The sequence below is a fragment of the Aotus nancymaae genome, unplaced genomic scaffold, assembly GCF_030222135.1.
Source record: "Aotus nancymaae isolate 86718 unplaced genomic scaffold, 86718_ANA_hifiasm-v0.15.2.pri h1tg000076l, whole genome shotgun sequence".
Classification (NCBI taxonomy): Eukaryota; Metazoa; Chordata; class Mammalia; order Primates; family Aotidae; genus Aotus; species Aotus nancymaae.
In genome coordinates this window covers 6,080,102-6,107,511 of record NW_026988491.1, presented here as the reverse complement: position 1 = coordinate 6,107,511, position 27,410 = coordinate 6,080,102, and the positions used below count along the sequence as shown (strand labels likewise).

Genomic DNA, 27,410 nt, shown 5'->3' with positions numbered 1-27,410 from the left:
AACAGGAAGAAGGGCCCTTCTGCCTAACTCCAAAAGGCCTAAGTCAAATGGATATGGTGAGATTTAATGATGGATCTAATAAATTACAGCAAATGGATTTCCTATAGGGTGAGGGGGAGAAAAAAGCAAACATTTTACTTAACTTCCTCTATATAATTCAGGGCTGGTAGAAAGGGTAGACTATTACAATGTAGCTGAGCAAATTTTTCCATGTTTGCATAACATGTGTTTTCAACTGAAGATACTCCTATATTCCTACTGTATACAATACCCCCAAAAAACCTCAAATGTAAGAAAAAGCAATGTGACAGATTTGACCCTGGCCAAGTTATACTTTTTTTTTAAGTGTGTTCAGAAAGATATAAACTACAACGGCCCTTTTTCTTTTTCAAGGATAGGTATAAAGCGATACTCCCCCACTCCCACCAGATACTCTTATTTTTGCCCCCTATCTGGTCATGAATTCGTCCTGGGGTGCACACTCCCTAAAGTGTTCAGTGTTTTAGTGGTTATAATTTCCCACATCCCATGATGCCCCTTGATAGAATTAATCTTTCTGTACTCACACAAATGGAAACAGAAGAGATGAAAAACCCTGGGGATGTGGCCTCGCAGGTCTCAAAATCATCGGCTGCTAAGCACAACCTGCACTTCTCTGCCTCTCTTCTTGGCCGAGTTCCTTTCTTGGCTCAGAGTTAGATTTTGCATGGCCTAGGAGGCTTAGGACCCAGGGGGCGCCTTTCAGCTGAAAAACAGCTCGCGCTGCAGCAAGCTAGCTGGGAAGCTCCCAGTTCTAAAGAGAGGCTGTTTACCCGAAGAGCATAACAAGGGCAGGTCTGACTGCAAGGCTGGGACTGGAAGGCAGAGCCGCTGCCAAGGGGGACCCGGTTGGACACTGGTCGTTCAATCACCTGCAAGACGAAGGAGGCAAGGATGCTGTTGGTCTGGGTGCAGGCATTTCTCGTCAGCAACATGCTCCTAGCAGAAGCCTACCGATCTGGAGGTGAGATTACAATCTTTCCTTTCCGCAGCAAAACTTCATGAAGCAGAAGGGGTAAAGCCCCCTATTTCCCAAACAGGGCCAGGATGACAGGAAACGAAGCGTTTAGTTGGTTTCTGTGGTCCTGTGAAAGCTTTTCCACCCCTCTTTTCCTTGCCAGGGTCTTGCAGCTCCATCTTTGCCATTAAGAACAAAGGCAAGAAGCCACTTTTTCTTTGCCTTTCCTTGCTCATGAGTGGATGGAGCTTGGGGGTTCATGTCCCCTACGCCCCAAGTCCTATTCTTTCTAAGCCCTTTGCATGGTGTGGTCCTCCTTCCCCAGCCTCCTCCTGTGACTCTCCTGTAGAGGGGAATGGGAGCTTGGAGTCTCATTCAGGCAGCGATAAGGCCGGTTCACTCCGTTTGAGGCTCTCTTGAATCTTTTGCCTGACTGAATCAAGGCTCCTGGAGAATTATCTTGGGAGAGAGTATTGCCTGTTAAACGGGCGGAAGGTGGCCGTATCCGTGGAGGAGGGAACACCGGAGTTTACGTAACATGGCATTAAAACACAGGGATAAATGTCAGGTCTGGGTGCCCACCGTCCCAAAACTCCCATCTTCTCAAAGGGACCCTAAGCCAGGCCTCCTCCTCTCCATCTCCTCTTCCGAAGTGGTCACAAGTTCAAGAGTAACAACCATTTGCACTTCTACAGCTTTCCGGCTTTCAAAACAAAAACAACACCTAACAGTCTCTTGCGTTGACTGAAGGCCAGGCACAGGCTAGGGGCTTCACAGGCGCTTTCTTTCCTTCTCTTTCGGGCCTCACAGCAACCCTCTGAGGTGTCTGTGGGGTGTGCGGTGGGGGGTGTGGGGGTGTTGTCACGAGAGGAGACGGTGGCCCTGCAGGGCCTGGGGTCCGTTAGCCAGGCTGGGACTCGGCCCGGGTGATCCCGGCTGCCCTGCCTGCCACGCTGGGCGTCTTCCGTTCGCTGACCGTTACTCTGTGTCCGGGGGCTTCTCTTTCTCACAGGCTGTTTGTGGGACAACGGCCACCTGTACCGGGCGGACCAGCTCTCCCCTGCGCCGGGCCTCCGCTGCCTCAACTGGCTGGACGTGCAGAGCCGGCTGGTGTCGGCCCCCGTGTTAGGTAAGTGTCCTCCGGGGGACCGCGGCGGCGGCGGCGGGGCTGGCGGGCAGCAGCCGCGGTCCAGGTCCTAGCCCCAGCACACGTTTCCTTCTCTCCCCTCTCAGGCGCCGGCAATCACAGTTATTGCCGAAACCCGGACGAGGACCCGCGCGGGCCCTGGTGCTACGTCAGTGGCGAGGCCGGCGTCCCTGATAAACGGCCTTGCGAGGACCTGAGCTGTCCAGGTACCTCCCGGGACCCCCGCGCCAGGGGCTTACAGGTAGCGGCAGACACCCGCCGTGCACGTGCGGCCGCGCGAGGCCGGCCTGCCCCGCTCCGCCCACGCGCCGTCCGATTGGCCAGGGCTATCTCCAGGCCGCGGGGCTCAAAGCCCATTGGCCGCCGTCGCCGCTCATGTGAGCTCATCCGCCGCGAGTGCTTGTAAACAACTGCGCGGGGCTGGGTCTCTCCGCCGCGCCCCCTGAGGCTTGGCTTTTGGCCCCTCAATGTTGTGACTGTTTTGTGGAGCGACTGCAATTCGCTAGACATACTGCTCACAACCCCCGCTCCCCACCTCCCCCGACACACCCCGTGAGAAGAAGCCGTTTGGGGCATCTGAGCTTCAGAGAAGCGATTTACCAAAGGCAATGGCAGGGGACAGATTTGAATACACGTTTCTTAGATTCTAGACCGAAGGCTTTTTGCTCCCAAGGCAGCAAGACAGTTTTCTAGGATTGGATGGGATAATCAAAGTAAAGCCCTTCTTTTTTTTTTTTTTTTTTTTTTTTTTTTTTGTGACGGAGTCCCGTTCTGTCACTCAGGCTGGAGTGCAGTGGTCCGATCTCGGCTCACTGCCACTTCCGCCTCCCAGGTTGCAGTGATTCTTCTGCTTCAGCCTACCCAGTGGCTGGAATTACAGCCGTTCACCACCATGCCCGGCTAATTTTTATATTTTTAGGAGAGTTGGGGTTTCACCATGCTTGCCAGGTTGCTCTCGAACTCCTGACCTCAGGTGATCGCCCGCCTCGGCCTCTCAAAGTGCCGTGAGCCACCGCGCCCGGCACAAAATAAAGCATTTCACCTAAGGATTGGCACAGAGCGTGCACTTAAATGTGGGCTGCTCAAAGGAAGCATGGGTTGTTTCCTGGAGTGGAGGTGGGGGGATCCCCTGCAGAAGACGGCAACCGAGCAGGATTTGAAAAGATGAAGACGTGGAAGACAGGAGAGAGTCCCTTCCCTACGCCTTCCCTTCTCATTTGCCTTGTCTCTGAGATGGTGCAGCCCGCTCAGGCCTGATTTTGCCTGTAGGGCAGGTGCAGCCCTCTCAGGCCTGATTTTGCCTGTAGGGCAGAGTTTGACTTTAAGTTGTGTGTGTAGGGAGGCATTCTTAAGTGATCCACCTCCATCTCCCCTAACACTCGGACCAGGTTCAGCTGTGGAATTCACTCAGGGCAGGTCCTGATGAAAGCTGTTTCCCACCTCATCTCCAGAGACAACCTCCCAGGCCTTGCCAGCCTCCACGACAGAAATTGAGGAAGTGTCTGAAGGACCAGGTGCAGATGAGGTGCAGGTGTTTGCTCCTGCCAACGCCCTGCCCGCCCGGAGTGAGGCGGCAGCTGTGCAGCCAGTGATTGGGATCAGCCAGCGGGTGCGGATGAACTCCAAGGAGAAAAAGGACCTGGGAACTCTGGGTATGACGGCCCCCGACCCCTGCCCTTGCTGGGATTCATCAAGAGATGTCATTTGGTGATTGTGTGGGGTTTGGCTAATGGGACCTTATGTCCTGTCCTTGGCAGGCTACGTGCTGGGCATTACCATGATGGTGATCATCATTGCCATCGGAGCTGGCATCATCTTGGGTTACTCCTACAAGAGGTCAGTAGCTTCTCTTCTGGGTCCTCTTGAGAGGAGGAGGGGAGGAAGGTACACAAAGTCAAATCAAACTTTGTGGCTTTCTTACCCAAAAGGAAGCAAGATGTTAAAATCAGTTCAAGATGTAGACTTGGTCCTAGTCTTTATCCGCTGACCTTGGACAAACCCTTTCCTTTGGTGCCTTTACACCTCACTTTAAAAGCCTTGTGAGGTGTGGGTTCTTGTACCCCATTTTACAAACTAAGAAGCCTCTGTCAGAGACTTGCCCAAAGTCACACTCTGGGAGTGGCAGAACCTGGATTCAGACCTAGCTCTTTTGATTGCAAATTCCCTGCTGTCTGATCCAACATGCCTGACATTGAAGTGAATGGCACTGCAGAAATCAGGCTCAACAATGATTGCAGGGACTTTGAGACTGAATTCTTTCTGTGAGCTCTAAAATTCTGCTACTAGAAAAGGTTTCCAGCCATTGCTTTTTTGCAGTTGGGGTTTAAATTTCCTGAGCTATAAGCAGTGAGACTCCTCTGCTAGGGAAGAAAAAAGTGAGTTAGAGAACAGAAAAGTCTGTTTGCCACTCTTCACCACATGTGAGAAAGCCAAAGAGGCTACCTGTGAAACTCAAGGTCATGACCTGTGGCTGGGACAGCAGGAGAAGAATGCTTATTTTGTAAAGTCCTATGAGATGCCAGTCAGTGACTGGTGCATGATGGTAAACCAGACTGGCATTCATCTTTATAGTACTGGCTGATTCTGGAAAATTATTTGCCATTCTTGGGCAAAATCAGGAGGTTTGACTTCTAGCCCTGGTGTCTAATATTCTCCTCTATGTTCTGAGAAATCTTTCAGTGAAGAAAGTGACACAGTAGGCTGCATTTATCCTTCCTTCTTTCCTTCCCTTCCCTCCTCCCTCCCTCCCTCCCCTTTTGTTTCCTTTCTTTCCTTCCTTCCTTTCTTTGATTTTTTTTTTCAGGGTCTCACTCTGTTGCCTAGGCTTGAGTGCAGGAGTACAATCACGGCTCACTGCACCCTCAACCTCCCAGGGCTCAAGCGATTCCCCCCATCCACCCCCACTGAGTAGCTGGGATTACAGGCATATCCCATCATGCCTGGCCGAGTTTTAAATTTTTTGTAGAGACAGGGTCTTACTATGTTTCCCAGGCTAGTCTCGAACTCCTTGGCTCAAGCGATCCTCCTGCCTCAGCCTCCCAAAGGTTATAGGCATGAATCACCATGCCTGGCATGCAGCCTGCATTTTCTAGAAGTGAGGTCCATGTCTGAGCCCACAGCCTCAGTGGATCACCCAGCAGGGCATCTTTGGAGGCCTCGTAGTCAACCTTGTCATTACAGATGAAAAAGGGGAAGTGTTGGATATAATAACAGCAGTATCAAACATTTGCCATATGCCAGACACTGCTTCAAGCACATGCTTTAACTCATTTCTCATAATCACCCTTATGAGGTAAATGATGTTATCTCCAGTTTACAGATGAGGAAACTGAGGCAACAGGGGATTATATACCTTATCCAAGGTTGCACTCCTAGCATCTGGTGGAGAGAAGTCCTCTAACCAGCTATCTCTGTGACCTTAGGCAAATTGCTTTGATTTCCTACTCCAGATCATTGTGTGGAGCTGAGGCTTGTGACTACTTAGCTTAGGGTGTGGCACATAGTAAGTGGTCAGTAAGTGATAGCTGTTTTTCTTTTCTGTAAAATGTGTGGATGAGCAGAGTGGCTCATGCCTGTAATCCTAGCACTTTGGGAAGCCAAGGTGGGCAAATTACGAGGTCAGGGGTTTGAGATCAGCCTGGCCAACATAGTGAAACCCTGTCTCTACTAAAAATACAAAAAAATTACCGGGTGTGGTGGTGGGCACCTGTAATCCCCAGCTACTTGGGAGGCTGAGGCAGAATTGCTTGAACCCAGGAGGGGGAGGTTGCAGTGAGCCAAGATCACGCCATCGCACTCCAGCCTGGGTGACAGTGCAAGACTCCATCTCAAAAAAAGAAAAAAAATGTGGATAATAGGCCAGGCATAATGGTTCACACTCATAATCCTAGCACTTTGGGAGGCTGAGGCGGGTGGATCTCTTGAGCCCTAGAGTTCAAGACCACTGTGGGCAACATGGTGAAACCCTGTCTCTACAAAAAAATACAAAAATTAGGCATGGTGGTGGGGGTCTGTAGTCCTAGTTATTAAGGAGGCTGAGGTGGGAGGATCACCTGAGCCTGGGAGGTCAAGGCTGTGGTGAGCTGCGATCATGCCACTGCACTCCAGCCTGGGTGACAGAGTGAGAGCCTGTCTCAAAAAAAAAAAAAAAAAAAGTGGGTAATAGACTAGTGCTCTCTGGTTTCTTGTGCTCCAGGAAGCAGATGTCCAGACAGGGAAAAGTATTGACTTGAGAGGACATCCTGACTCCCAGTCTGAGGTTGTTTCCCACAATGTGATGGTTGACATAGTGGGTCCAGAGATACCTGTTTATTCATTTCAGAGTTAATGATGTAGTGGCCCTGGCCTTACAGTTCATAAGCGGACCTAAGCCACTTTGGCTGAATTTAGTCCTTGAAATATTTCCTTCTTCCTCAGCCACTGGATGGCATTTGGCTGTCCTCCAATTCTGTGACAGTTTCCAGGCCTTCCAGGTGCTTGAACTGACTAAACATTCTTAATTCTGAGCTCAGTTCTGGTGCCCAGTGGAAGTCTTTTTCTTCTAGATTTGTTCCTCTAGGCTGTCACGAGACTGCCCTGAGGCCTAGAATTTATTTTCCTGTAAACTTAGGGCAAGGCACCCAGTCACCAGACTCCCTGTCACTAACGACCAGGCCACCCCTTTCCTCAGCACAACTGTTCTGAGAACAGACTGTACAACAGGAAACCGCATGTGGGCTACAAACAAGCTTGAAGCTCCCATTTTTTCCTAAAGTGAGAGAGCAGAGTGTCCTGAAAAGAGTTGTAGGTTGAGTGTGGGTTCAGGTGTCCTCTGAGCCTTGGTATCTTGTCTGTTAAATGGAGATACATCCTCCCTCCACACCCACACATCTAAGATTATTATAAGTATTAAATGTAAACAGAAACAATAGCACACCAATTAGGTAATAATCACAATAGCAGCCAACATTTATTTCATGCTTTCTTAATAAGTAAGGCCCTATTATATGCTCTTCCCTGATTATCTTAATTTTTTTTTTTTAGACAGAGTCTTGCTTTGTCGGCTCACTGCAACCTCCACCTGCTGGGTTCAAGTGATTCTCTTGCCTCAGCCTCCCAAGTAGCTGGGATTAGAGGCACCCACCAGCATGCCCTGCTAATTTTTGTCTTGTTTGTAGAGATGGGGTTTTCACCGTGTTGGCCAGGCTGGTCTTGAACTCCTAACCTCAGGCAATCCACCTGCCTTGGCCTCCCAAAGTGCTAGGATTATAGGCATGAGCTATCACACCCAGCCTCCTGATTATCTTTACTAAGCCTCACAATCACACTAGGAGTGCTGTTATACCATTTTACAGTGAGGAGCTGAGACCTGGCAGAGTTAAGTACAATGTCCAAGCTACACAGCTAGTAACATATGTCTAAGGATTATAAGTATCTCCAACATGTCCAGTGAGGCCTTGTTGGGAGAAGAGGAGATTACAAGAGGCCCAGTAGCCTCATGTAAATTTGCTTTGAATTGCAAAGGACAGTAGGAAAAATAGAAACTTAAAAAGAAAAAAAAAGCCTGGATTTAAAGTCAGAAGAAACAAGATCTAGTTCTGGAAGTTTCACTTATTCTGGATGTGACATTGGACAAATTATTTACCTTCTCTGGACCTCAGTTTCTTCATCTGTACTGTGGCGGGAGTGGGGCGGATTAGATATGATGATCATCCCAACTCTATTTCCTAAAAAGACAATATTGCTGGTGGTAAGACTGGATTCAGATCTCAGCCCTGCCCCATTTGCTTGAACAAATGGTGTAACTTCTCTGCATTTGCCTTCCTAACTTTTCTTTTTTTTTTTTTTGAGACAGAGTCTCACTGTGTCACCCAGGCTGGAGTGCAATGGCCTGATCTTGACTCACTGCAACCTCTACCTCCCAGGTTCAGGCCATTCCCCTGCCTCAGCCTCCCAAGTAGCTGGGACTACAGGTGCTCACCACTACACTTGGCTAATTTTTGTATTTTTAGTAGAGATGGGGTTTCACTATGTTGGCCAGGCTGGTCTTGAACTCATGACCTCCTGATCCACCCGTTTTGGCCTCCCAAAGTGCTGGGATTACAGACTTGAGTCACCGCTCCCGGCCCTGCCTTCCTACCTATGAAACAGATCAAAATAGATACCACATAGGTTTGTTGGAATGAAATTTGAGGATGAAATTGAAATTTCATAGGTTTGAGGATGAAATTGGACAGTATAGTTTAGGCATACAATTGGTGTTCCATACCCTGGGAGAGGAAGTTGGAGGCAGCATACAACAGGGCCTTATTTACTAAGAAAGCAGGAAATAAATGTTGGCTGCTCTTGTGATTATTACCTGTGGCTCCTTGGGAACTTTTCCTGAGCAGCAGTGTGGCACAGCACTGCCTCTGACTGGGAAAATAGCAGTGGTTCAGAGTAATAATCGAAGACCTATGTAGTCTGAATGAGGTCTGTGGTGCTTCCATAATCTGGGAGAGGAAGTTGGAGGCAGGCAGCAGTTTCATCTACACCTGCTCTCTCTGGACAGCTCAGCTCCCAGTCCCATCCTGGCCTTGGAGCAAGCAGTCAGGGTAGTTACTGTAAGACTTGAACTCTGCCAAAGGCCATGAGGCTTGCCTAATGGGATAGAGCTTTTCCCTGGCTGGGAAGGCTGGGCAGGCACCAGTCTTCCTCAAACAGGGGAGGAAGGGCTGTAAATGGGGGTGGGTGGGAGCTCAGCCTGGCTGGGTCTTTGTCCTGGTCTTTGTCCTTTTCAAAGGGTCAGTCTGTGACTGAGGAGCTAAGTGTAGTGTCTGCACTAGCTCCAGAGGGAGGTCTTATTTTCTGATAAAAAGAGGAGGGAAAAAATGTAAGTCAACACCACTCCACCCCTGTGGGAGAGGAGCTAAGTCAGTGAATAAACCTTTTGTTCTTTCTTGGCTGCCAGACAACACCCAGGCTAACAACCCTCTACCCCCAAGCAGTGAGATGGGGCTAGGCTGCCCGATGGTCAGTGTAGGGGGCCTAGTGACCTCTCAAAGGTCTCCCAAGGGAGCTGGGAGTAGCCACTGCATCTCTAGGACTCACAGGCACCATTAACAGCAGGCACATGGGATTGAGTGTGCTTCCAGGCTTCTAAATGGATGAGACTAATCCAGACTAGTCCCAGCATCTGGTTCCTTTACCCTTGGCTGCTCTTCCAGCCCTGCTCTGCCCCATTAATACAAATTGATTTTTTCCCCCCAATCAGCAGCTCAGCTGGCCACAGGTAAAAGCAGGACACCGAAGTTAAACTCGAAAGCCTCAGTTTCTTCATCTATTAAAAGGGGGATTATAGGCTGCACCTGGTGGTTCATGCCTCAAAAGGCGAGAGGATCACTTAAGGCCAGGAGTTTGAGATCAGCCCTGGCAACATGGCAAGACCTTGTCTGTACAGAAAGAAAAAAAAAAGACATCCAGCAGGTACATAGGTAGCTCTTTTCATCCTGGGTGATGGGAAGGCCATTAGGCCATTTCCTGGCATCTTAGTAGATACTCAGGAAATGTGAATTCCTGGCTTTCTCTCTTCCTCCAGCCCCTTAGATTTTGAAATTCAGACCTTGGCAAAAGATACTTGGATATTCTGTTTCTTTTGTAAATTGCCCTTTGGTCTTCCATAGGTGTAGGGGCTGAAGAAAATTAAACCCAGACCTTCCAGATTTCTCCCTACATAAGCAACCTTGAAGAAACTGGCTTTTAGTATGGAGGTGTTTCCTTCTATGTGGTTAACAACTGTACTGATGAACAGTGCTCAAGGCTAGTGAATCTCAGGATGTGAGTGGGGGAACATTTGATCTAGACTACCCACCCATGAACACTGTCCCTTCATTTTCCCTATGGGTGCTCTGGGAGTTTTTCTGCTGTGGCAATTGGTGGTGTCCAGTACAGAAGCTAATGAGAAGAACAGGGCAGGAGCCTCAGGCTTGCATGTTCAGAAACCATCACTCAGGGCGATTCAGGAGGATGAACTCACAGATTTGCCTCCTTTGACCTTACAGGGAGAAATAGGAAATCAGAGCATATCTCATGTGAAGAATTTTACGGAATATCAGGGGCCCTGGAGATTATCAGCTCCAACTCCTTGTTTTACAGATGATGACATTAAGGCCCAGGGAGGAGGGGATTACTGGGGTCACATAAACAATACTTGACTTGGCTGGTCAGTAGAATTTCCTTGGAAAATCAAATTAAAATAATGTTGCTTGATGGGTCAAGTCATATTCAGGGCAAATCATAATAACATCTTAAAAGTTGTTTTTTTTTTTTTCTTTTTTTGAGACAGGGTCTCACTCTGATGTGCAGGCTGGAATGCAGTGGCGCCATCACGGCTCACTGCATCCTCGACTTCCCAGGCTCAGGTGATTCTCCTACCTCAGCTCCCAACTAGCTGGGACTACAGGTGTGTGTCACCACACCTGGTTAATTTTTTATTTTTTGTAGAGATGGAGTTTTGCCATTTTGCTTAAGTTGGTCTTGAACTCCTGGGCTCAAGTGATCCTCTCTCCTCAGCCTCCCAAAGTGCTGGGATTATAGGTGTGAGCCACCATGTTTAGCCCCTTTATGAATTTTTATAGCAGTTTCACTATTTTCAAAGTGCTTTCACCTTCATTATCATATTTTGAGGCAGATATTATCTCCATTTCACGCATGAGGAAACCAGAGAGGTTGTTTTGCCAAGAATTACACAGCTAAGGCTGAGCTGGTACTAGAATACAAGTAAGGAGAACTGGAGGGTTTAAAGACAGTTCTGAGACACCTGTGCAACTCTTCCTCCACTATACTCTTCCCTCCCCCACTCTTTTGCCCCACTATTCTTCCCCAGTCTCTAGAAGTCATTGTATTGAACATCTGATGGATGTGTAATCCATCTGATCTCAGCCATGTCCCTGAGGAGGTCGGAAGCAGGCCCCTGTGTTGTTTCAGTCATCTATCAACTGCTCCTTCTGGGAAGAACCTGTTTCCTCTAACAGCTGAACCCATATCTAGTCTAGTTGCTGGTTTTGGAGGATGCCAACTTGGGTCCTGGGTGCTGGTTTTGGTGTGCAGTGTGCTGGGCACTCATCAAGCCCTCTAGTCAGCACTAGGGGGTGACCTAGTCCAGTGGAAAGGGTCCTACATGTGCAGACAGAAGACTGGGTTTGAGTCCCTGCTCCACTATTGTTTGTGGGGTGAATTTGGTCAGGTCAGAACTTCTGAGAGCATCAGCCAGAGAGGTGGATTTGAGCCCACCACATCCTTGGAGAGTTCCTTAACTTCTCCAGGCCAATGAATAAGCCCTAATTCTTAGGGTTGAGCTGAGAATGATGTGGGTTAAGGTATATGAAGTCTTTAGCATGGAATGAGCACTCCACATGTAAAATGGAGTTATACCATGGTGTGACTGGGTCAGTGAGCACCATGAAAATTCAAAGGTATGTGAAATCTCTGAGAGGTTTGATGATCACTGTCTCATTGTTTCCCATTGATCCAAGCCACCCTCAGTCCTTTTTGCCCCCTGCATGGGTTAGGGATGGTCCATTTCCAGCATGGACTCACATCTTCTGGGACTTTAGGATAAGAAGGCAGTCTCACAGCCGGATGATCAGGTCAGTTTTCTGGGCAAATTTATGGGTTAAGTCAAAAGTTTAGATATCTCTCTGGGTCTCTGGGAGCCCTGGGTTGAAAGAATAAAACTGTGTCTTGCTTTAAGAGTCTCTATCTGGCCAGATGCAGTGGCTCACACCTGTAATCTCAATACTTTGGGAGGCAGGAGGATCGCTTGAGCCCAGGAGTTTGAGACCAGCATGGGCAACATGTTGAGACCCTGTCTTAGCCACAAAAAAAAAAAAAAAAAAGGCTCTATCCTCTACTTTATTTTCATTGAGCTCCGATAAAGCTATGTGAAGTCCATACTGCTGTCACCCTATTTTCCAGATGGAGAACCTGAGACCAGAGGTGCAGGAGCTTCCTGTTGAGTTTAAGGCAGTCTGGCAGAATGAATATCCTAGTATCCTGGAACTGAGTTTGAGTCCTGGCTCAGCCACTGATTTGTTGTGACTATGGCAAGCTGCTGCTCCTGCTAGGCCTCAGGGATGCTATCTAATAAGCAAAGCTATGCAGGAGGCATAGGCTTAATGTTTTTTTTTTCTTGCCAGGGGGAAGGACTTGAAAGAACAGCATGATCAGAAAGTGTGTGAGAGGGAGATGCAGCGAATCACCCTGCCTTTGTCTGCCTTCACCAACCCCACCTGTGAGATTGTGGATGAGAAGACTGTCGTGGTCCACACCAGCCAGACTCCACTTGACCCTCAGGAGGGCAGCACCCCCCTTATGGGCCAGGCGGGCACTCCTGGGGCCTGAGCCCCCTCAGTGGGCAGGAGCCCATGCAGACACTGGTGCAGGACAGCCCACCCTCCTACAGCTGGGAGGATCTACCACTTTATGTTCTGGTTAAAACCCTACCATTCCCCCACTTTTTTGGTGAATCCTAATAAGTGACAGAAGAAGGTAGTGCTGTGGGCTGAGGGTAAGGCTGGGCAGGGTCCTAACAGTGCTCCTTCTCCATCCCTTGGAGCAGGATTTTGTCTGTGGATGGAGGCAGTGGCAGCTCCCATAGTGGTGCTGCTGATAAGGGCTTCCAAACATTGCCTGCACCCCTGGAACTGAACCAGGGATAGACAGGGAGCTCCCCCAGGCTCCTCTGTGCTTTACTAAGATGGCCGTAATCTCCACCATGGGCTTTAGTGGCATACACTGTTATTCATGGTTAAGGTAAAGCAGGTCAGGAGATGGCATCGAAAAAATATAGTTTTTAAAATATTTGGGATGGAACTCCATACTGACCTCTGAGAGCTGGAAATGAGTTTGTACAGAAGTCAGAACTTCAGGTTGAGAATGAGATCTAGGTTTTGGGCTGCTGGTATGCTCCAGCTTGCTGGCAGTGATGTGCCTTGACAACCATGGGCCAGGCCTGGGCCCAGGGATTCTTCCTGTTTCATAAGGAAAGGAAGGGAAGAATTGCACTGAGAATTCCACTTAGGAAGAGGGCAGAGAAGGATCTGCTCCTACCTTGAGCTACAGGAGCAGAGACAGACCTGGGGTGCCCCAGTTTCTCTTCAGGGATGGACAGTGGTGACCTGTCTTCATTTTGCACAGGCAAGAGAGTAGTCAGCTAACCTATGGGAATTATACTGTGGGGACTTGCGAGCTGCTTCAAAGAGGTTAACCTGGAAACTAAGCTCAGAGGCAAGGTAATAAAGTACTTCAGGGATTGCTCCTGAAATGGGCCTGATTTAGCAGGTGGTCCTGTGGGCCCCCAGGCCAGCACCTTCCTGTAGGGCAGTGGGGCTAGGGTCACAGCCCCTAACTTATAAAGCAATCAACCTTTAGAAAGGGTTCATTAAGCCTTTTAGACACAGGGCCCCAGAGAGGAAAAAGTGACTTGCCCAAGATGTAGAGCAAGCTACTGGCATGGCGAGGGCCCAGCTTCCTGAGTGCAACATTTCTCCACTGCACTGTGCTAGCAGCTCAGCAGGGCCTCTGAGCCCTGATGTCACAGAGGCCTTGGCATGTCCTAGCCATAGAGCTTCCTTCCCAGAGCCCTTCCACTGCCCCAGGGGGAGAGGGAGGTTAGTGGGGCTTTCTGGGGAGCCATCTGCTTTGGGGGTCTAGACCTCGGGGGTCTCTTGGTATTAGTGATGCTGGAGAAGAGAACATTACTGGTTTCTACTTTTCTATAAAGGCATTTCTCTATATACATGTTTTATATACCTCATTCTGACACCTGCATATAGTGTGGGAAATTGCTCTGCATTTGACTTAATAAAAAAAAAAAGAAGACTCCATGTTTCCAAGTTTTTGAGGGGTAAGAGGAACATGCCCTGTACATTGAGATGCTTTGGGTTACCTTGTCAACACCTGTGTGGCAAGCTCTGGGCCTTTTCTTCATTCATCCTGGCCCTGTTACTGGAGGGTGGCAACTGTAGCCTGTGTCCAGATTTTTTTTTTTTTTTTTTTTTTTGAGATGGAGTCTCGCTCTTGTTGCCTGGGCTGGAGTGGAATGGCGCTATCTCAGCTCACTGCAACCTCCACCTCCTGGGCTCAAGTGATTCTCCTGCTTCAGCCTTCCTAGCTGGGATTACAGGCATGTGCCACCACACCCGGCTAATTTTTGTATTTTAGTAGAGATGGGGTTTTACCATGTTGGTCAGGCTGGTCTCAAACTCGTGACCTCAGGTAATCCACCCGCCATGGCCTCCCAAAGTGCTGAGATTACAGGCTTGAGCCACAGTATCCGGCTTTTGTGTCTGGTTTATCATCAGGAATCTTTCAGGTTGAAGCTGCAAGAAAGACAGGTGTGCAGGTGTCCCAATAAGGTGGTTGGTCATTGCAAAGCCTCTCCCCTTCAGCATTGTTTCCAAGGTGGAGGTAGTTAAAATGAATGTCCAGACAGCCCTTGTCAAAGGTTGGAGTGCAGCAGGGGTGGGGGATGGGTGACGAGGGTGGTGCTGCAGCAGCCAAAGGGGGAATAACTACAGAGGAGGGTCACTGGGCTGCGTGCAGCAGCCGTGGGCTGAGGAAGTTCCCTGCAAGGTGACTCCTATGGCTCCAGAATGAAAGATATCAGTAGGAGTGTTTCCTGGACTATTAGTAAGGGATTTCAGCTACAGGTTCTCAGCCTCAGGAATACCCAGAAGACCTCTGCCCATGCCCAGACATTGCTCTGTGGTTCTGCCAGCAAAGTGTACTCCAGATCATTTTTTTTTGGGAACCAGATCCTGTCCTAAAGTTGGATTCTTCAAACTTTGAGAGTGCATGGGAGAAATCACCTTCGGGTTTACAGATTTATATTGTGCCCAAGGTCCCACTAACCAGATAGCATTTTCCTTCCCAACGGTCACTCCTTCACAACATCCCCCATATGCAGAAGTAAGAAGAAACAAGTTTTCTCTCAAGCACTTGTAGGGAAACACAAGGGATGGGGTGACTTGCATTCACTTCTCTCCATTACAAAGGTGGCACCTAGCACTGAGGAAAGCAAGCCAGGATACCCAGGCTATAAATGTATTCATATATTAGAGGATGAAAGGGTAGGGCTCCTAAGGAATGACTCAGCTGGCATGTGAGAGCCAGGCCAGGAAAAGGTCATAGTCACACCTGCTGCAAGGAAGGGGCTGGCTCAGGTGGGATGTACATATTCCCTAGAGCAGATTGGTATCTACTTAAGGTAAGGGTTTTAGACTTGGGTGTGTGAAAACCCTCTGCTATGGGGAGCTTGTGTGGGCTAGGCCAGAAGGTGGCTAGCAGACCCTCTACATTTATGTCCCTGAGCCAGTCATGTTTTCACTCTGCATACAGCCAGTTTTATGTTAGCTGCTTAATTTATTTAGTCTGATCAATGGCCCAGTTCAGGCCCACCACTCCCATACTTGCTGGGGACGCCAGGACACAACCAGCCACACAGTGCTAAACTGTGCTGCTGCTGAGAGTCCAAGGCTCAGCCCTATAGCAAGCTTACAAACTTCACACATAAGTACAGTCTACATAGCAAGTAAACTCTGACCAGAGATGATATCTGTTCCCACAACTCATCAGGTCTATGTACAATATTCACATACCACCCAAAAGATAGAACAAGTTAATATTAACAGCAACCACTCTCCGCTATCAATTCCCCCTGCTCCAATACAACCACCACACATTGCATTAATACCCCAAACCCATTCCCAATTTATTAAATATGGTGCAAGCTCACAGACACTTAGGAAGAGGCAAATCTATTTGTGCTGAAAAGTTCCTAGAGCTCTGGGAGCCAAGATGCAGGGTAGCCCCAGGCTTTCCAGTACCTTCAGGTGTGGCTCAGGAGGATGCTGCCAGGAGCTAATGAGCTGGGAGAGCAAACAAGGGAGGTAGAAGTCATATGGCCCAGCTCAGGGAGCTGTCTCTCTCAGCATCTCAGCTTTAGGACTCTGCCACCATCTTTTCCCAGCCCAAGCTGCTGCCTAAACCAGGCATGTTGAAGGGTGAGCAATGGTTGCCACGAGGCCAAGACCAAGAGATTGCTGAGACTCCCACTCCCCTGCCTCAGACTCTAGGCCTGTGACAAGCCACACTATCCTCCAGAACCCATCTAGCTTTAGGCAAAATGTCTTAGGCATCTGACTAAGGAGCCCACCAGAGTATGAGTAACAGAAACCAGGATCTGGGCTTTCTAGAGGGCAGGGCCTCTTTCTAGTCCCCCAGTCTCTTCCTGTGCTTGTAAGTGACTGTTTTTTGCAGATGGAAAGGATGTTGTCCATAAGCTCTCAGCCAGTCTCCAGTAGTAAGTTTGAAAACATGAGGTGGAGGCTTCCCCTCACATTGATGTGGTCCCTGCGCTGGCTAGAGCCAGTGAGCAGGTGAACAGAAACCAGCCCTTTCTCTAACTCCTGGCCTGTTCCACCACATATTAAGGGATTCTTCAAAACCTACTCCCTCAACCTTGCTCCAGGAAGGGCAGGATCTGGAGTGGAAGTGGGGAGCATCACTGTGTTTTTCACACCCTTCAAGTGCCTCCTGGCCACCAGTCTTTCTTTTGTCCACACTCCCACTTGAAGTCTTCCTGCACCCAGCTGGACTAGCAACTTCAGAGTTCACAGGCAGGTTCACCCTGGGATCCTGCCCAGCAGGTCCAGGCCACGCTGATTAGTGTAAGCAAGAGGCTCCCACAATCCACTCCCAGGGAGTTCCTGGGTGGATCTGAGTAACAGATTCCTCCTGGCTCAAAGGCCAGGTTTTTTGTTGTTCTTCACAGCTTTCAGGCAAGTATTGGATTTGCAGACCAAATCTCAAAACCTGTGGAGATACATTTCCCTGGTGCTGCGCCCACTTGCCTCCTGGGGAGGTAGTAGGAATGGCTTGTTCTGCTTCTAAACAGGCCGCCAATCCACAGGAAGCCCGGACGGCCCTGCTCACAGCAGGGATGGGGCACAGAGGGGCAATGCTGGCTGTGGAACGCCCCCCTGCAGGGGGCTGGGCCAGGGCTAGGGGGGTGAGTCCCGGGTCAGGCCGTACTGCATGCTCACAGTGTGGTCCAACTCCTCCAGCTCTGCAGGCAGCGGGATGCCCAGCTCCCCCAGGTACAGGGAAAGGGCCTCAAAGGAGTCCTCCAGTTTTGAGAATGCTGGTCTAGAAGGAAAAGAGGTAAATCAGAGGCAGGTCCAGTATGAGCAGGGCCATCGGGTGGGTGGGAGGAATCTAGGCTCAGCCACTTCCTGGTTGTATGACCTCAGGCAAACTCCTTCACCTAGTAGTGCCTCTGTGAGAAATGGTCATAATATAACGTTACTGCTACCTCACATATTTGCTATAAAGATTAGATAACACCATGAGAAGGCTGGCCTAGCTGGGGTAAGTACTTAAACAAAAAAAAGGAGAAAAAGGTCCCTCCCATGTCTTAGAGAAAATGTGATTATCAAAGGTGGAACTGAAAACACCAAGCTCCTAGTGCCACGGAAGTGGCTTGGCTGGGAGCCTAAGACAGCTCAGGCCTACTCCTCTTCCTCCAAGTTTATGCTTTAATGTCATGTTACCTCAGTGAGGCCTGCTCTGATGATCATATTTAAAATTGCAACTTGTACCCTAAATAATCATCTTTACTTGGCTTCATTCTTTTTTCCATAGCATTTGCCACCTTCTAATATTCAATACAGTTTACTTATTGTATCTGCTGTATGATATAGTAAATACCATGCTAGAATATATGTTCTATGAGGGTAGGCACCTTTATTTTGTTCACTGCTATAACTGAAGAGCTTAGAACAGTACCTAGCACACAGCAGGCACTCAATACTGTATATGTATATATTTTAATAAATTAAAGATAGATATTTAGAATGACTGGCAAGGGGTATTAGAAAACAAATAGTGTGTAGCTTCACAATTTCTCCTCAAGCTCATACACTGGTGTTACTGAAGGATTGCGGTCCTTGGCCTATAAAGGAACAAGGTATATATTCTCCAACCAGAAAATTTCAACTCCACTGTGAACCGCTGGAAATCATTTTTAAATAAAGATTATGTGCCAACTGGTTATCCTGGGAGGGTGGAGTTAGGGGTGAGGAGAATGTTGAGGGGTATATTGGTTAAGGGAGATTATAGAAGACATATTTCCTATGCTATATACCTTGGTAATGTTTGAACTTGTTTTTAAAAGAAACATGATTTTTGATGGCAGGAAAAAAACCCACAAAGATTCTAGTTTTTTAACCAGAAACTTGAAAAGACCTAGGGTAACTCTTGTAATAATGAAATTATCACCTGAGAACAATAAAGATAATTTTTTTTTCTCATATGCAAGATACATTCAGAATAAAGGTAATTTTGAAAATACTTCTTTAAAGGAGAAATTAGCTAAATGCACAGAACTGCTCACTGTAGTTAATACCTATTGTAAAAGAGAAACTGGAAAAACCTGAACATCTACATTATAATATGTTCAGTCTCTCAATAGAATTTCATGTTGTCAACAAAAACGATAAACAGAAAGACTGGGTAGTAACAAGGGAAATGCAGGGCAAAATACAGAACTAGTTACTATTAAAAAAAAGTATATGTATAGATATGGACAGGAATATGGAAAGATGAATACACTTATTGTGAGCAAATGGTTTGGGTGAATTTTCTTCTTTTAAACTTTTTTATTGTTTTGAGATGGAGTCTTGCTTTGTCACCAGGCTGGAGTGCAGTAGCACAATCTCAGCTCACTGCAACCTCCACCTCCTGGGTTCAAGTGATTCCCATGCCTCAGCCTCCCGAGTAGCTGGGACTACATGTGCACACCACCATGCCTGGCTAATTTTTTTGTATTTTAGTAGAGTCAGGGTTTCACCATGTTGGCCAGGATGGTCTTGATCTCCTAGCCTCATGAGCCACTCACTTTGGCCTCCCAAAGTGCTGGAATAACAGGTGTGAGCCACCGCGCTCTGGCCTAAACTTTCTTTTAATGGCTGTGACTCTGTATCCTATCCAGCTTACTTGATGCTATGTCTTTACTTCTCTCTCCTCCAACCTGTACATACAAGTTGTCAGGTGGCTTCAGGTGTTGACAGCCACATTCTTGACCTCCAGGCTTCTCTCACCCCTGTGCTTGGGAAGGGCTCAGGGATGGCCTAAGGCTGAGGCAAACATCCTAGGACCCTGTAAGCTGGGAGAAAGAGGCAGGATACCAACCTGCTCTCAGGCTCTAGTCTGCAGCAGATGGCGGCCAGCGGGAAGAAGGCTGGGGGACAATCTGTGGGAACAAACTTCTCCCAGAAAAGCTTCACATTGAGGCCAAAGTCCAGTGTTCGGGGAAGGCAGTCAGGATCTGCATACACCTGCCCAATAATCTGTAGAGTGAGAAGACAGCTGTTTACGAAGGACAATAGAGGCCACAGATACATGGCAAGGGAAAAGGATGCTGGTATGTGGACAGGAAGAATGGGCAGAAGAGGGGGTGGCATAAACATAGGTTAGAGAGCTCTCCCCATCCCCAATCATCTCTCCAAATCTTGCTAATCCAGACCTGTCTTGACTGAGAGTCAGGTTACTGAAGAGGACTGAGAAGGGACCTCACTACAGAAGCCAAGTGTCCCAAATCGGCATCTGGAGGCTAGCAGCTTCCACTCATCCCACCCTGCCCTGCCTGTGTCTCCTTGTGGCTGTGTGTCTGCCAGAGTTAAGGCTCTGTGAGGTGCTGAGTCTGATTCATGTCTGAAACCCTTTGGCACCAGCCTAGTGCTTTGTAAACAGATGTTCAATTCACATCTATTAAAGAAAACAATTTTTTAAAAACCTTCCTTCATGGCCAGGCTGTGTGGCTCATGCCTGTAATCCCAGCACTTTGGCAGGCTGAGGCGGGTGAATCACCTGAGGTCAGGAGTTCGAGACCAGCCTGGCCAACATGGCAGAACCCCATCTCTACTACAAATACAAAAATTAGCTGGGCACGGTGGTACACACCTATAGTCCTAGCTACTTGGGAGGCTGAGACAGGAGAATTGCTTGAGCCAGGGAGGTGGAGGTTGCAGCGAGCTAAGATCGCACCGCTACACTCCAGCCTGGGTGACAAGAGTGAGACTCCATCTCAAAAAAAGAAAAACTTCATTATTCTAACCATTCCTTGTCTCTCCTCTCCTCTACCACTCACAACTTTGTAGGGATTACAGAAGGCTTTGAATGTGTGTATGTTTGAGTCTTTGAGATATACTGAACTATGCTGTCACCTGACTAAGCTCCTAAAGGTAGGAATCTTTCCAAGATTCCTCACTCTGTCCATGTGGAACTTAGCACAGGGCTGGTACTTCCTAGAGTGGCTACTTCTACTTGAAGGGAACTGAGAAGGGCTACATTTGGTCCAAGAGCTAGAAAGTCACATGAACAGTCTCTTGCCTTTCCTGATGTAATTCTGAGTCTCACCTGCCCCTTATTGACCATGTGTAAGCCACTGCCCTCTTCTGAGCCTCAGTTTCCTCAACTTAAAAAAAAACCTGGCTGGGTGTGGTGGCTCATGCCTGTAATTCCAACACTTTGGGAGGCCGAGGTGGGTGGATTACCTGAGGTCAGGAGTTCAAGACCAGCCTGGCCAACATGGTGAAACTCCGTCTCTACTAAAAATACAAAAATTAGCCGGGCATGGTAGTGTATGCCTGTAATCCCAGCTACTTGGGAGGCTGAGGCAGGAGAATCGCTTAAACCCAGAAGGTGGAGGCTGCAGTGAGCCCAGATCGTGCCACTGCACTCTAGCTTGGGCAACGAAGCGAGACACCATCTTAAAAACAAACAAACAAACAAAACCTGCTGAGTCCTTCTCTTAGGACCCATGAAATACAAATGTGGCAAAGACGGGCAAATGCATTATAAACCATAAAACCCTATACCCATGTTGATTTTAGTTAAGCTCTAGTCATCCTTAGGAGAAGCCCAGTTCTGAGGGAGGGCAGAGCTGCTAGGCCTGCTGCCTCGGGCATGGCCCTGGTGCCAGAGCTCACCTCGCAGAGAACGATCCCAAAGGAGAAGATATCCACCGTCTCATCATAGCTCTTTCCTTGGGGAACACAGGAGAGCAGGCTGTTAAGTTTACATCCCTCACCTGCTCTGCACTGGGTCTAGGGTCAATCTAAGTTACAGCCAAGAACCAGGGCTAGAATAGTTTCTGTAGGGATGCCCCACAGGCTGTCCTGGGCAGACACTACCTGAAAATAGTCCTTCCTCAGCTCTAGGTAACCTGCCTTGGAGAGCCCTTATAACACAACACTGCCTGGGATGAAACTGCATGGTTAAGTGGAAAAGAACCGGACTAGGGTTCATCCAGGCTCTGCCATTAGCCAGCTGTGTGCTCCTAAGGCAATCCACTGAACTTCTCTGGGGCCTCAGACTCCAAAACGGGTTGTATCAGACCATTTCTGCCTCACAACCCTCATTTCAAGAATCCCAACCAGCATCTCTGGCTGGTTTGAGCATTATCCACCAGAGGGCACCACACTTCAGTTCTCAGCATGGAGAGAGAAGGCAAAAGCTGGGACAATAGCCTGAGCTCTCAGCGACCCCTGAGGCACAAATGCTACAGTCAGACCTCACTCTATCCCCAGGATAGGACACTGATCAGTTCCCAGCCCCCTGAGCTCAGGGAGCTAATTTGTAAGGCCCCTCCTGGCAAGGGAAAAATATCCTCAGCTCTAGATATCTGATCCTACACTTCACAGGCCTCCCCTAGAGTTCCCAGGGCTCTGATTCAAGGGCAGCCTCTGTCCTCTGTAGTGTCTGCTCCAGAGCTTCAGGACTCACCATTCAGCATCTCAGGGGCCATCCAGTAGGGGTTTCCCACCACTGTGTAGCGCTTCTTGCGGTCATTCTTGCGCAAGGTGCGTTTCTTGGTGGTGGCCTTCTCCACAGGGGGTCTTTTCCTCTCTTCCACTATGAGCCGTGACAGCCCAAAGTCTGCCACCACCACAGTCTTGTCCTGGTAGGATAAAGGCCAGGTCAGGACTTCATGGGGATGTTCTCAAACCTGGCCCTGGGGAGGAGGCATAGGCAAGAGAAGCCACTAAGAAGGGGAGAAGAGGTGCATAGCAAGGGAGAACCAGAGCAGAAAGCTCTATCAAATAGACACACTCAGGCTGGGTGCAGTGGCTTACGCCTGTAATCCCAGCACTTTGGGAGGCCGAGGAGGGTGAATCAACTGAAGTCAGGAGTTCGAGACCAGCCTGGCCAACATGATCAAACCCTGTCTACTAAAAATACAAAAAAAAAAAAAAATGTTATGAGAAAACACTGAACATCTGTTAATAAAAAAAAGAAAAAGAAAAAAGAAGACAAAAATACAAAAAAAAAAAAAATTAGCTGGGTGTGATGACACACACCTGTAGTCCCAGCTACTTGGGAGGCTGAGGCAGAATAATCACTAGAACCCGGGAGGTGGAGGTTGTAGTAAGCCAAGATCGCGCCTCTGCACTCCAGCCTGGGCAAGAAGAGAGAGACTGCATCTCAAAAAAAAAAAAAAAAAAAAAGATACACTGGGCATTTGTGTTTCTGAGGGTCTGGTATCTGTGCACAGTAGATTCCCCAGCCCACAGGAGTTTCATGGCAGAGCAACTGGAGTCCTGGAGGTGAGGCTCAGGGACTTGGAGAGTGGAACTCAGAGGTGGGACAGGGGGTTGCTTTTGTTTTTCCCTGTCCTGCCTTATTCCTAAAAAGATTAAGGCAGTAGCTAGAACCAGGATAAGACAAAAAAAAAAAAGGCAAGATGGAGGCAGTAGGTGGGAGACTTAGGGGAGACAAGCTCTTTGAATAGCTACAGGGCAGTCATGTGGGAAAGGAATGAAGATTGCTTGGTGTGGGTCTAAAGGGCAGAGCCAGGGCCAGCTGGTAGACACCCAGGAAGCCAGATAGCAAGTCAACAAGATAAACAACATTGTAACCACCACAGCTGAGGGGCAGTGGGAAGAATGCTGGTCTCAAACTGGTCCCTGTAAATTCATTAGCTCTGTGGCCTCAGGCTGAGGCTTCAGGTGCCACCACTGTAAAATGGGGTCAGCAACAAGCTGCTTTACAAGACTATTATGGGGCAAAAGCAGGTAAAACGACAGGGCTCTACATATAGCCAAGAAACTTCTGAAGTCCCTTCTAACAAATTATTTCAAAGGTTGCTAATGAGAGAAGGTGAAATTAGTCTGTGTGTGTATAGGAGTTCCCAGAAGACAGAGAAGATCATCAGAAGCAGCAGGAAGGGAAAGACAGGAGCTCCTAGACAACACCTCTGCCCTTCTAGCCAGAGGGGACAAGTCAGCCTCCTTTGTGACAAGAAAGCCAGGAAGGATAAGACCCTGGAGGCCAGGCCTAGAGCAGTGGGACATACCAACTTGATGAGGCAGTTGTGTGAGTTCAAATCCCGGTGGATGATGCACATAGAGTGCAAATAGGCCTGGAACAAAAGCATAAGCTGAGGCTAAAGGGCCAGCAAACCAACTAGACCCTGATTCTGGAACTGGGGGCCACAGATACTCTCCTCCCAGTCCATGCCCACACAGCTTCAGAACCCAACCTGGACAACAGGGCAGGCCCTCCTGTGGCCACTCCCTTGTCCCAAAACCAACAGGAAACCTGGACTTCCTCTCCCTCCCTGCTGCCATCTCCTGCCCATTCTTTTGTTCACCAATCACTAGCACAGTGGCTGGCCAAAGCCCTCACTGCTCTCTCCTAATGTCCCCAACTTCACAGAACCCTGGCCCTTGTAGCATTTCCTCCACCTCTATCCATTTTACTTAGATCCAGGCTGTTCCCTCCTCCCTACTCTCCCAGTCTCTGGCTTCAGCCACTCTGGATCCTTCCTGCCTGCAACAGAGAAGTGACTTCTTCTTGCTCCAGCTAGCTGTCTTTCTGACATTCACCTCTCCTAAGACTCCACCTTCCCCACTGTCTAAACTTTAAGCTTTCTCTTCCTACCCAAATGTTTGTTAGCAAATTTCTGTTTATGTCTCCTCTCCAGGCCTCCACCACTGGCTCTTGACACTCTGAGGAGCAACTTCCTTTCTCCTTCCCTTCTCTTGTAAATGTAGAAGGAGCTACTCTCTGCTCTCCAGCCCCCTGCAATACTGCTTCCATCCCTTAGGTTTCTGGAGCTGCTCACACACCCAAGGAGCTGAATCGCTATAGCTCATGACTTGCGTGCCTGCCTGCCTGCCTGAGGATGTGCTCCTCAAAGACTGTCCACACCTTTGTTACGCTACCTGCTCCTGAGACTCTTGTGTGTCTGGTTTTTCCTTCCAGTCTGTTCAGTGTCAGACCTGCTCAAAGCCATCTCCACAAGCTGAGACACCCCCTGCCCTCGACCAGCCACATGGATGCCTCTTCTGTCCCACAGCTCCAGCTGCCCCTTCTCTGAAGATTAGGTGACTGGCAGCCTCTCTCTAAGCTCTAGTCTCATGGAGCCAGTTTCTTGCCTAGAAGATGTTGATAGGTTCTGCTAGCAGAATAGAAGGCATCAATGCTAAGCGTTCTTCCCAAACTGGTTCCTCAACCATCCCTGCCATCCCCCATCCCCCAAAAGTCTGATAAGTGATACCTCAAGCCACTCTAACTCCTCCTCCTCCTGTTCCCTCATTGCCAACCAGTCTCTCCATTCTGACTCCACCCTGCCTCACCAGTCTCTCCATTCTAACTTCACCCTGCCCCAGGCTCCGGTCCCCACAGCTACTACCTTAATTCAGAAATCTGAAATGTTTCATTAGCCCTCTATGCAGGTCTCCATGGCTTGAGAACCTCCCCATTCCACCCGAACCTACTAACCATATCAGACTAATATATATATATTTTTTGAGATGAAGTCTCTCTCTGTCACCCAGGTTTGAGTGCAGTAGTGTGATCTTGGCTCACTGCAACTTCCGCCGCCCAGGTTCAAGTGATACTCCTGCTTCAGCCTCCTGAGTAGCTAGGACTACAGGCATGTACCACTGGCCCAGCTAATTTTTTTTTTTTGAGATGAGTCTTGATCTGTCACCAGGCTGGAGTGCAGTGGCGCAATCTCAGCTCACTGCAACCTCTGCCTCCCAGGTTCAAGCAATTCCCCTGCCTCAGCCTCCTGAGTAGCTGGGACTACAGGCACGTGCCACCACGCCGGCTAATTTTTTGTATTTTAGTAGAGATGGGGTTTCACATGTTGGCCAGGAGGGTCTCAATCTCCTGACCTTGTGATCTACCCGCCTCGGCCTCCCAAAGTGCTGGGATTACAGGCGTGAGCCACTGTGCCCGGCCTTATATATTTTTTTTTAGTAGAGATAGGGTTTTACCATATTGGCCAGGCTGGTCTCAAACTCCTGACCTCAAGTGATCCACTCGCCTCAGCCTCCCAAAAAAGTGCTGGTACTACAGGCATGAGCCACCATACTTGCCCAGATTCATTTTGGAAAAAGCACAGCTCTTAAACTTTCTTGCTTAAAAATCTTTTCCTGCCAGGCACGGTGGCTCACACCTGTAATCCAAACACTCTGGGAGGCTGAGGAAGGAGAAATGCTTGAGCCCAGGAGTTTGAGACCAGCCTGGGCAACAAAGTGAGAACCTGTCTCTACAAAAAATAAAAATAAAAAAATAAAAAAATTAGGTGTGGTGGTACACACCTGTAGTCCCAGCTACTCGGGAGGCTAAGACAGGAGGATTGCTTGAGCCCTGGAGATCGAGGCTGTAGTGAGCCATGATCATGCCACTGAACTCCAGCCTGCGTGGCAGAGCAAGATCCTGTTTCAAAACAACAACAACAACAAAAACCCTTCCTGATTCAAGCCCCAGAAACAGGGGAAAAAAAAAAAACCCACAAAAACCAATCAACCAAAGAACTCTTTTACATCTGTCTCCTAAATATACTCCAGACTCCTTAATTTAAAACACAGGGACCTTAACATACCCCTAAACTGTTCCAGACTACTACTATCTTCATGGACCCCCATGTGAAGGGCAGTGGTTAAAGTCTCAGGCTTGGTGATCAGACCGATTAACCCAATCCCAGCTCTGTCCCTTTCCAGCCCAGTTTCTTATCTGGAAACCAAGGTTGTCATGAGGAATAAACACGCACCTGCATATTAATTCCTCAGCTCAGTGCCTAGCATATAGAGAACACTCAATACTTGTCAGCTGTTGTTATTGCTATGATTGGAATCATTTGTTTCCAGGTAAAATAGATGATTTTCTCTTCTTTCCTCCCAGGTCTTTGCTCCTGTCACTTCAATCTTGGAACCTCTCTGCCAATAGGAACTTTATCCAATTCTGACCCTTCAGGGCTCTGCTAGAACTCATTTCCTCTTCACTGATTTCCTAGGCAGTGAGGTGCTCTACTTAGTTCAAGGGCCTTCAGCGTCTGGACACCTGGAACAGCAAGGCCAGGCCATCTCAGGCCACAATTTGCCTCTCCAGTTTGCCTTGTCCATGCCGTTTGCCCTTAGAGATGTGTAATTCTTTGAGAATAGGGCTATGAGCTAAGAACAGTTGGCTAGAGGTAGTTTCAGTGGCACAGACAAACACAATGAATAGCTGCTGACCCACCCCACACAAGTTACCCAGGAAGGGGTCCCTAACTTCTAGTGAAGCCAATTCTTGCACCTCTCCCTACTCTCGCCCTGCTGGCAGGTTTGTTGGTGGGACTCACCATTCCGGAGGCGATTCCTTTGGCAAATCTGACCTTCTGCTGCCAGGGGAACGGATCCTGCAGGATGGGGGGAATGACTGTCGGAGGCTGTTAAGCCCTGTCCCACTCGTGGTCCAGACCCTAAGGTCAATATGGTCTCCCAGTGAAGCCTCCCTGTCTATGCCTAGTCCCGCCCAGCATGGTCCTTTGGGGGTGAAGCAGGGCCCCTCTGGCCTTTAAACTCCCAGGGTAGTGGTAGTAGAGGTGTCCGAGAACCCACCAAGGCTCCTGGAGACTATAGGGTGTTGTGCTCACCATTCCTCGCAGGAAATCCTTCAGTGTGCCCCCCTCAATGTACTCTGTCAGCAGGTTCAGCTTCTTATCCTTGTACAGCACACCAATGAACTTGAGCACATTGGGGTGGTCCAGGCTGCGCATCACTTTCACCTGGGGGTGGGGGAAGCCAAGGAAAGCTGGTGGTTAACATCTTACTATGTCTTCCTTACGCCTTCCCTCCAGGGAATCAGCTTGACAAGTGTTAACCACCTGCATCTCCTACCGCCTATCTTGTGATATGGCAGGGGACTAAGATCAAGATGAGGGAAGAACACCACCATATGGACAAAGATGGCTTC

General features: G+C 48.7%; 2 protein-coding genes and 1 long non-coding RNA gene across 6 annotated transcripts in view; 1 reads left to right on the top strand and 2 right to left on the bottom strand.

Moving 5' to 3' along the window:
* The window catches only part of LOC105730265 (uncharacterized), a 48,843-nt gene extending 46,779 nt beyond the window's left edge, over nt 1-2,064 (bottom strand). Inside the window, exon 1 of the long non-coding RNA XR_001110446.3 lies at nt 567-2,064. This is a non-coding gene — a long non-coding RNA (uncharacterized LOC105730265). The remainder of the gene's footprint in view (nt 1-566) is intronic.
* On the top strand, nt 738-13,982 carry PIK3IP1 (phosphoinositide-3-kinase interacting protein 1). Its single transcript, XM_012471338.3, has 6 exons — nt 738-1,003; nt 2,010-2,126; nt 2,231-2,350; nt 3,596-3,796; nt 3,902-3,980; nt 12,299-13,982. Exons 1-6 carry the CDS (start codon nt 934-936, stop codon nt 12,501-12,503), a joined length of 792 nt encoding a protein of 263 aa, XP_012326761.1. The 5' UTR covers nt 738-933; the 3' UTR covers nt 12,504-13,982.
* Nucleotides 13,983-15,482: 1,500 nt separating this feature from the next.
* LIMK2 (LIM domain kinase 2) overlaps nt 15,483-27,410 on the bottom strand; it is a 65,568-nt gene continuing 53,640 nt past the window's right edge. For 3 of the 4 annotated variants that reach the window (XM_064367911.1, XM_012471340.2, XM_012471344.2), the window contains 7 exons: nt 27,091-27,222; nt 26,797-26,853; nt 23,518-23,583; nt 21,948-22,122; nt 21,152-21,207; nt 19,353-19,510; nt 15,483-17,309 (listed from right to left, as the gene is read on the bottom strand). In XM_064367911.1, coding sequence (XP_064223981.1) covers nt 17,165-17,309; nt 19,353-19,510; nt 21,152-21,207; nt 21,948-22,122; nt 23,518-23,583; nt 26,797-26,853; nt 27,091-27,222 — 789 coding nt within the window. In that variant the 3' untranslated portion in view covers nt 15,483-17,164. Of the gene's footprint in view, nt 17,310-19,352; nt 19,511-21,151; nt 21,208-21,947; nt 22,123-23,517; nt 23,584-26,796; nt 26,854-27,090; nt 27,223-27,410 lie in introns of those variants that run through there. The other variant, XM_064367912.1, reaches the window with a different exon arrangement.

Bases quoted from the DNA above. Each gene is read 5' to 3' on its own strand.
- PIK3IP1 (XM_012471338.3), top strand. From the start codon at position 934: ATGCTGTTGGTCTGGGTGCAGGCATTTCTCGTCAGCAACATGCTCCTA. The intron at 2,127-2,230 runs GTAAGTGTCCTC...CTCCCCTCTCAG, and splicing joins GGTGTCGGCCCCCGTGTTAG to GCGCCGGCAATCACAGTTAT. The intron at 3,981-12,298 runs GTCAGTAGCTTC...TTTTCTTGCCAG, and splicing joins TTGGGTTACTCCTACAAGAG to GGGGAAGGACTTGAAAGAAC.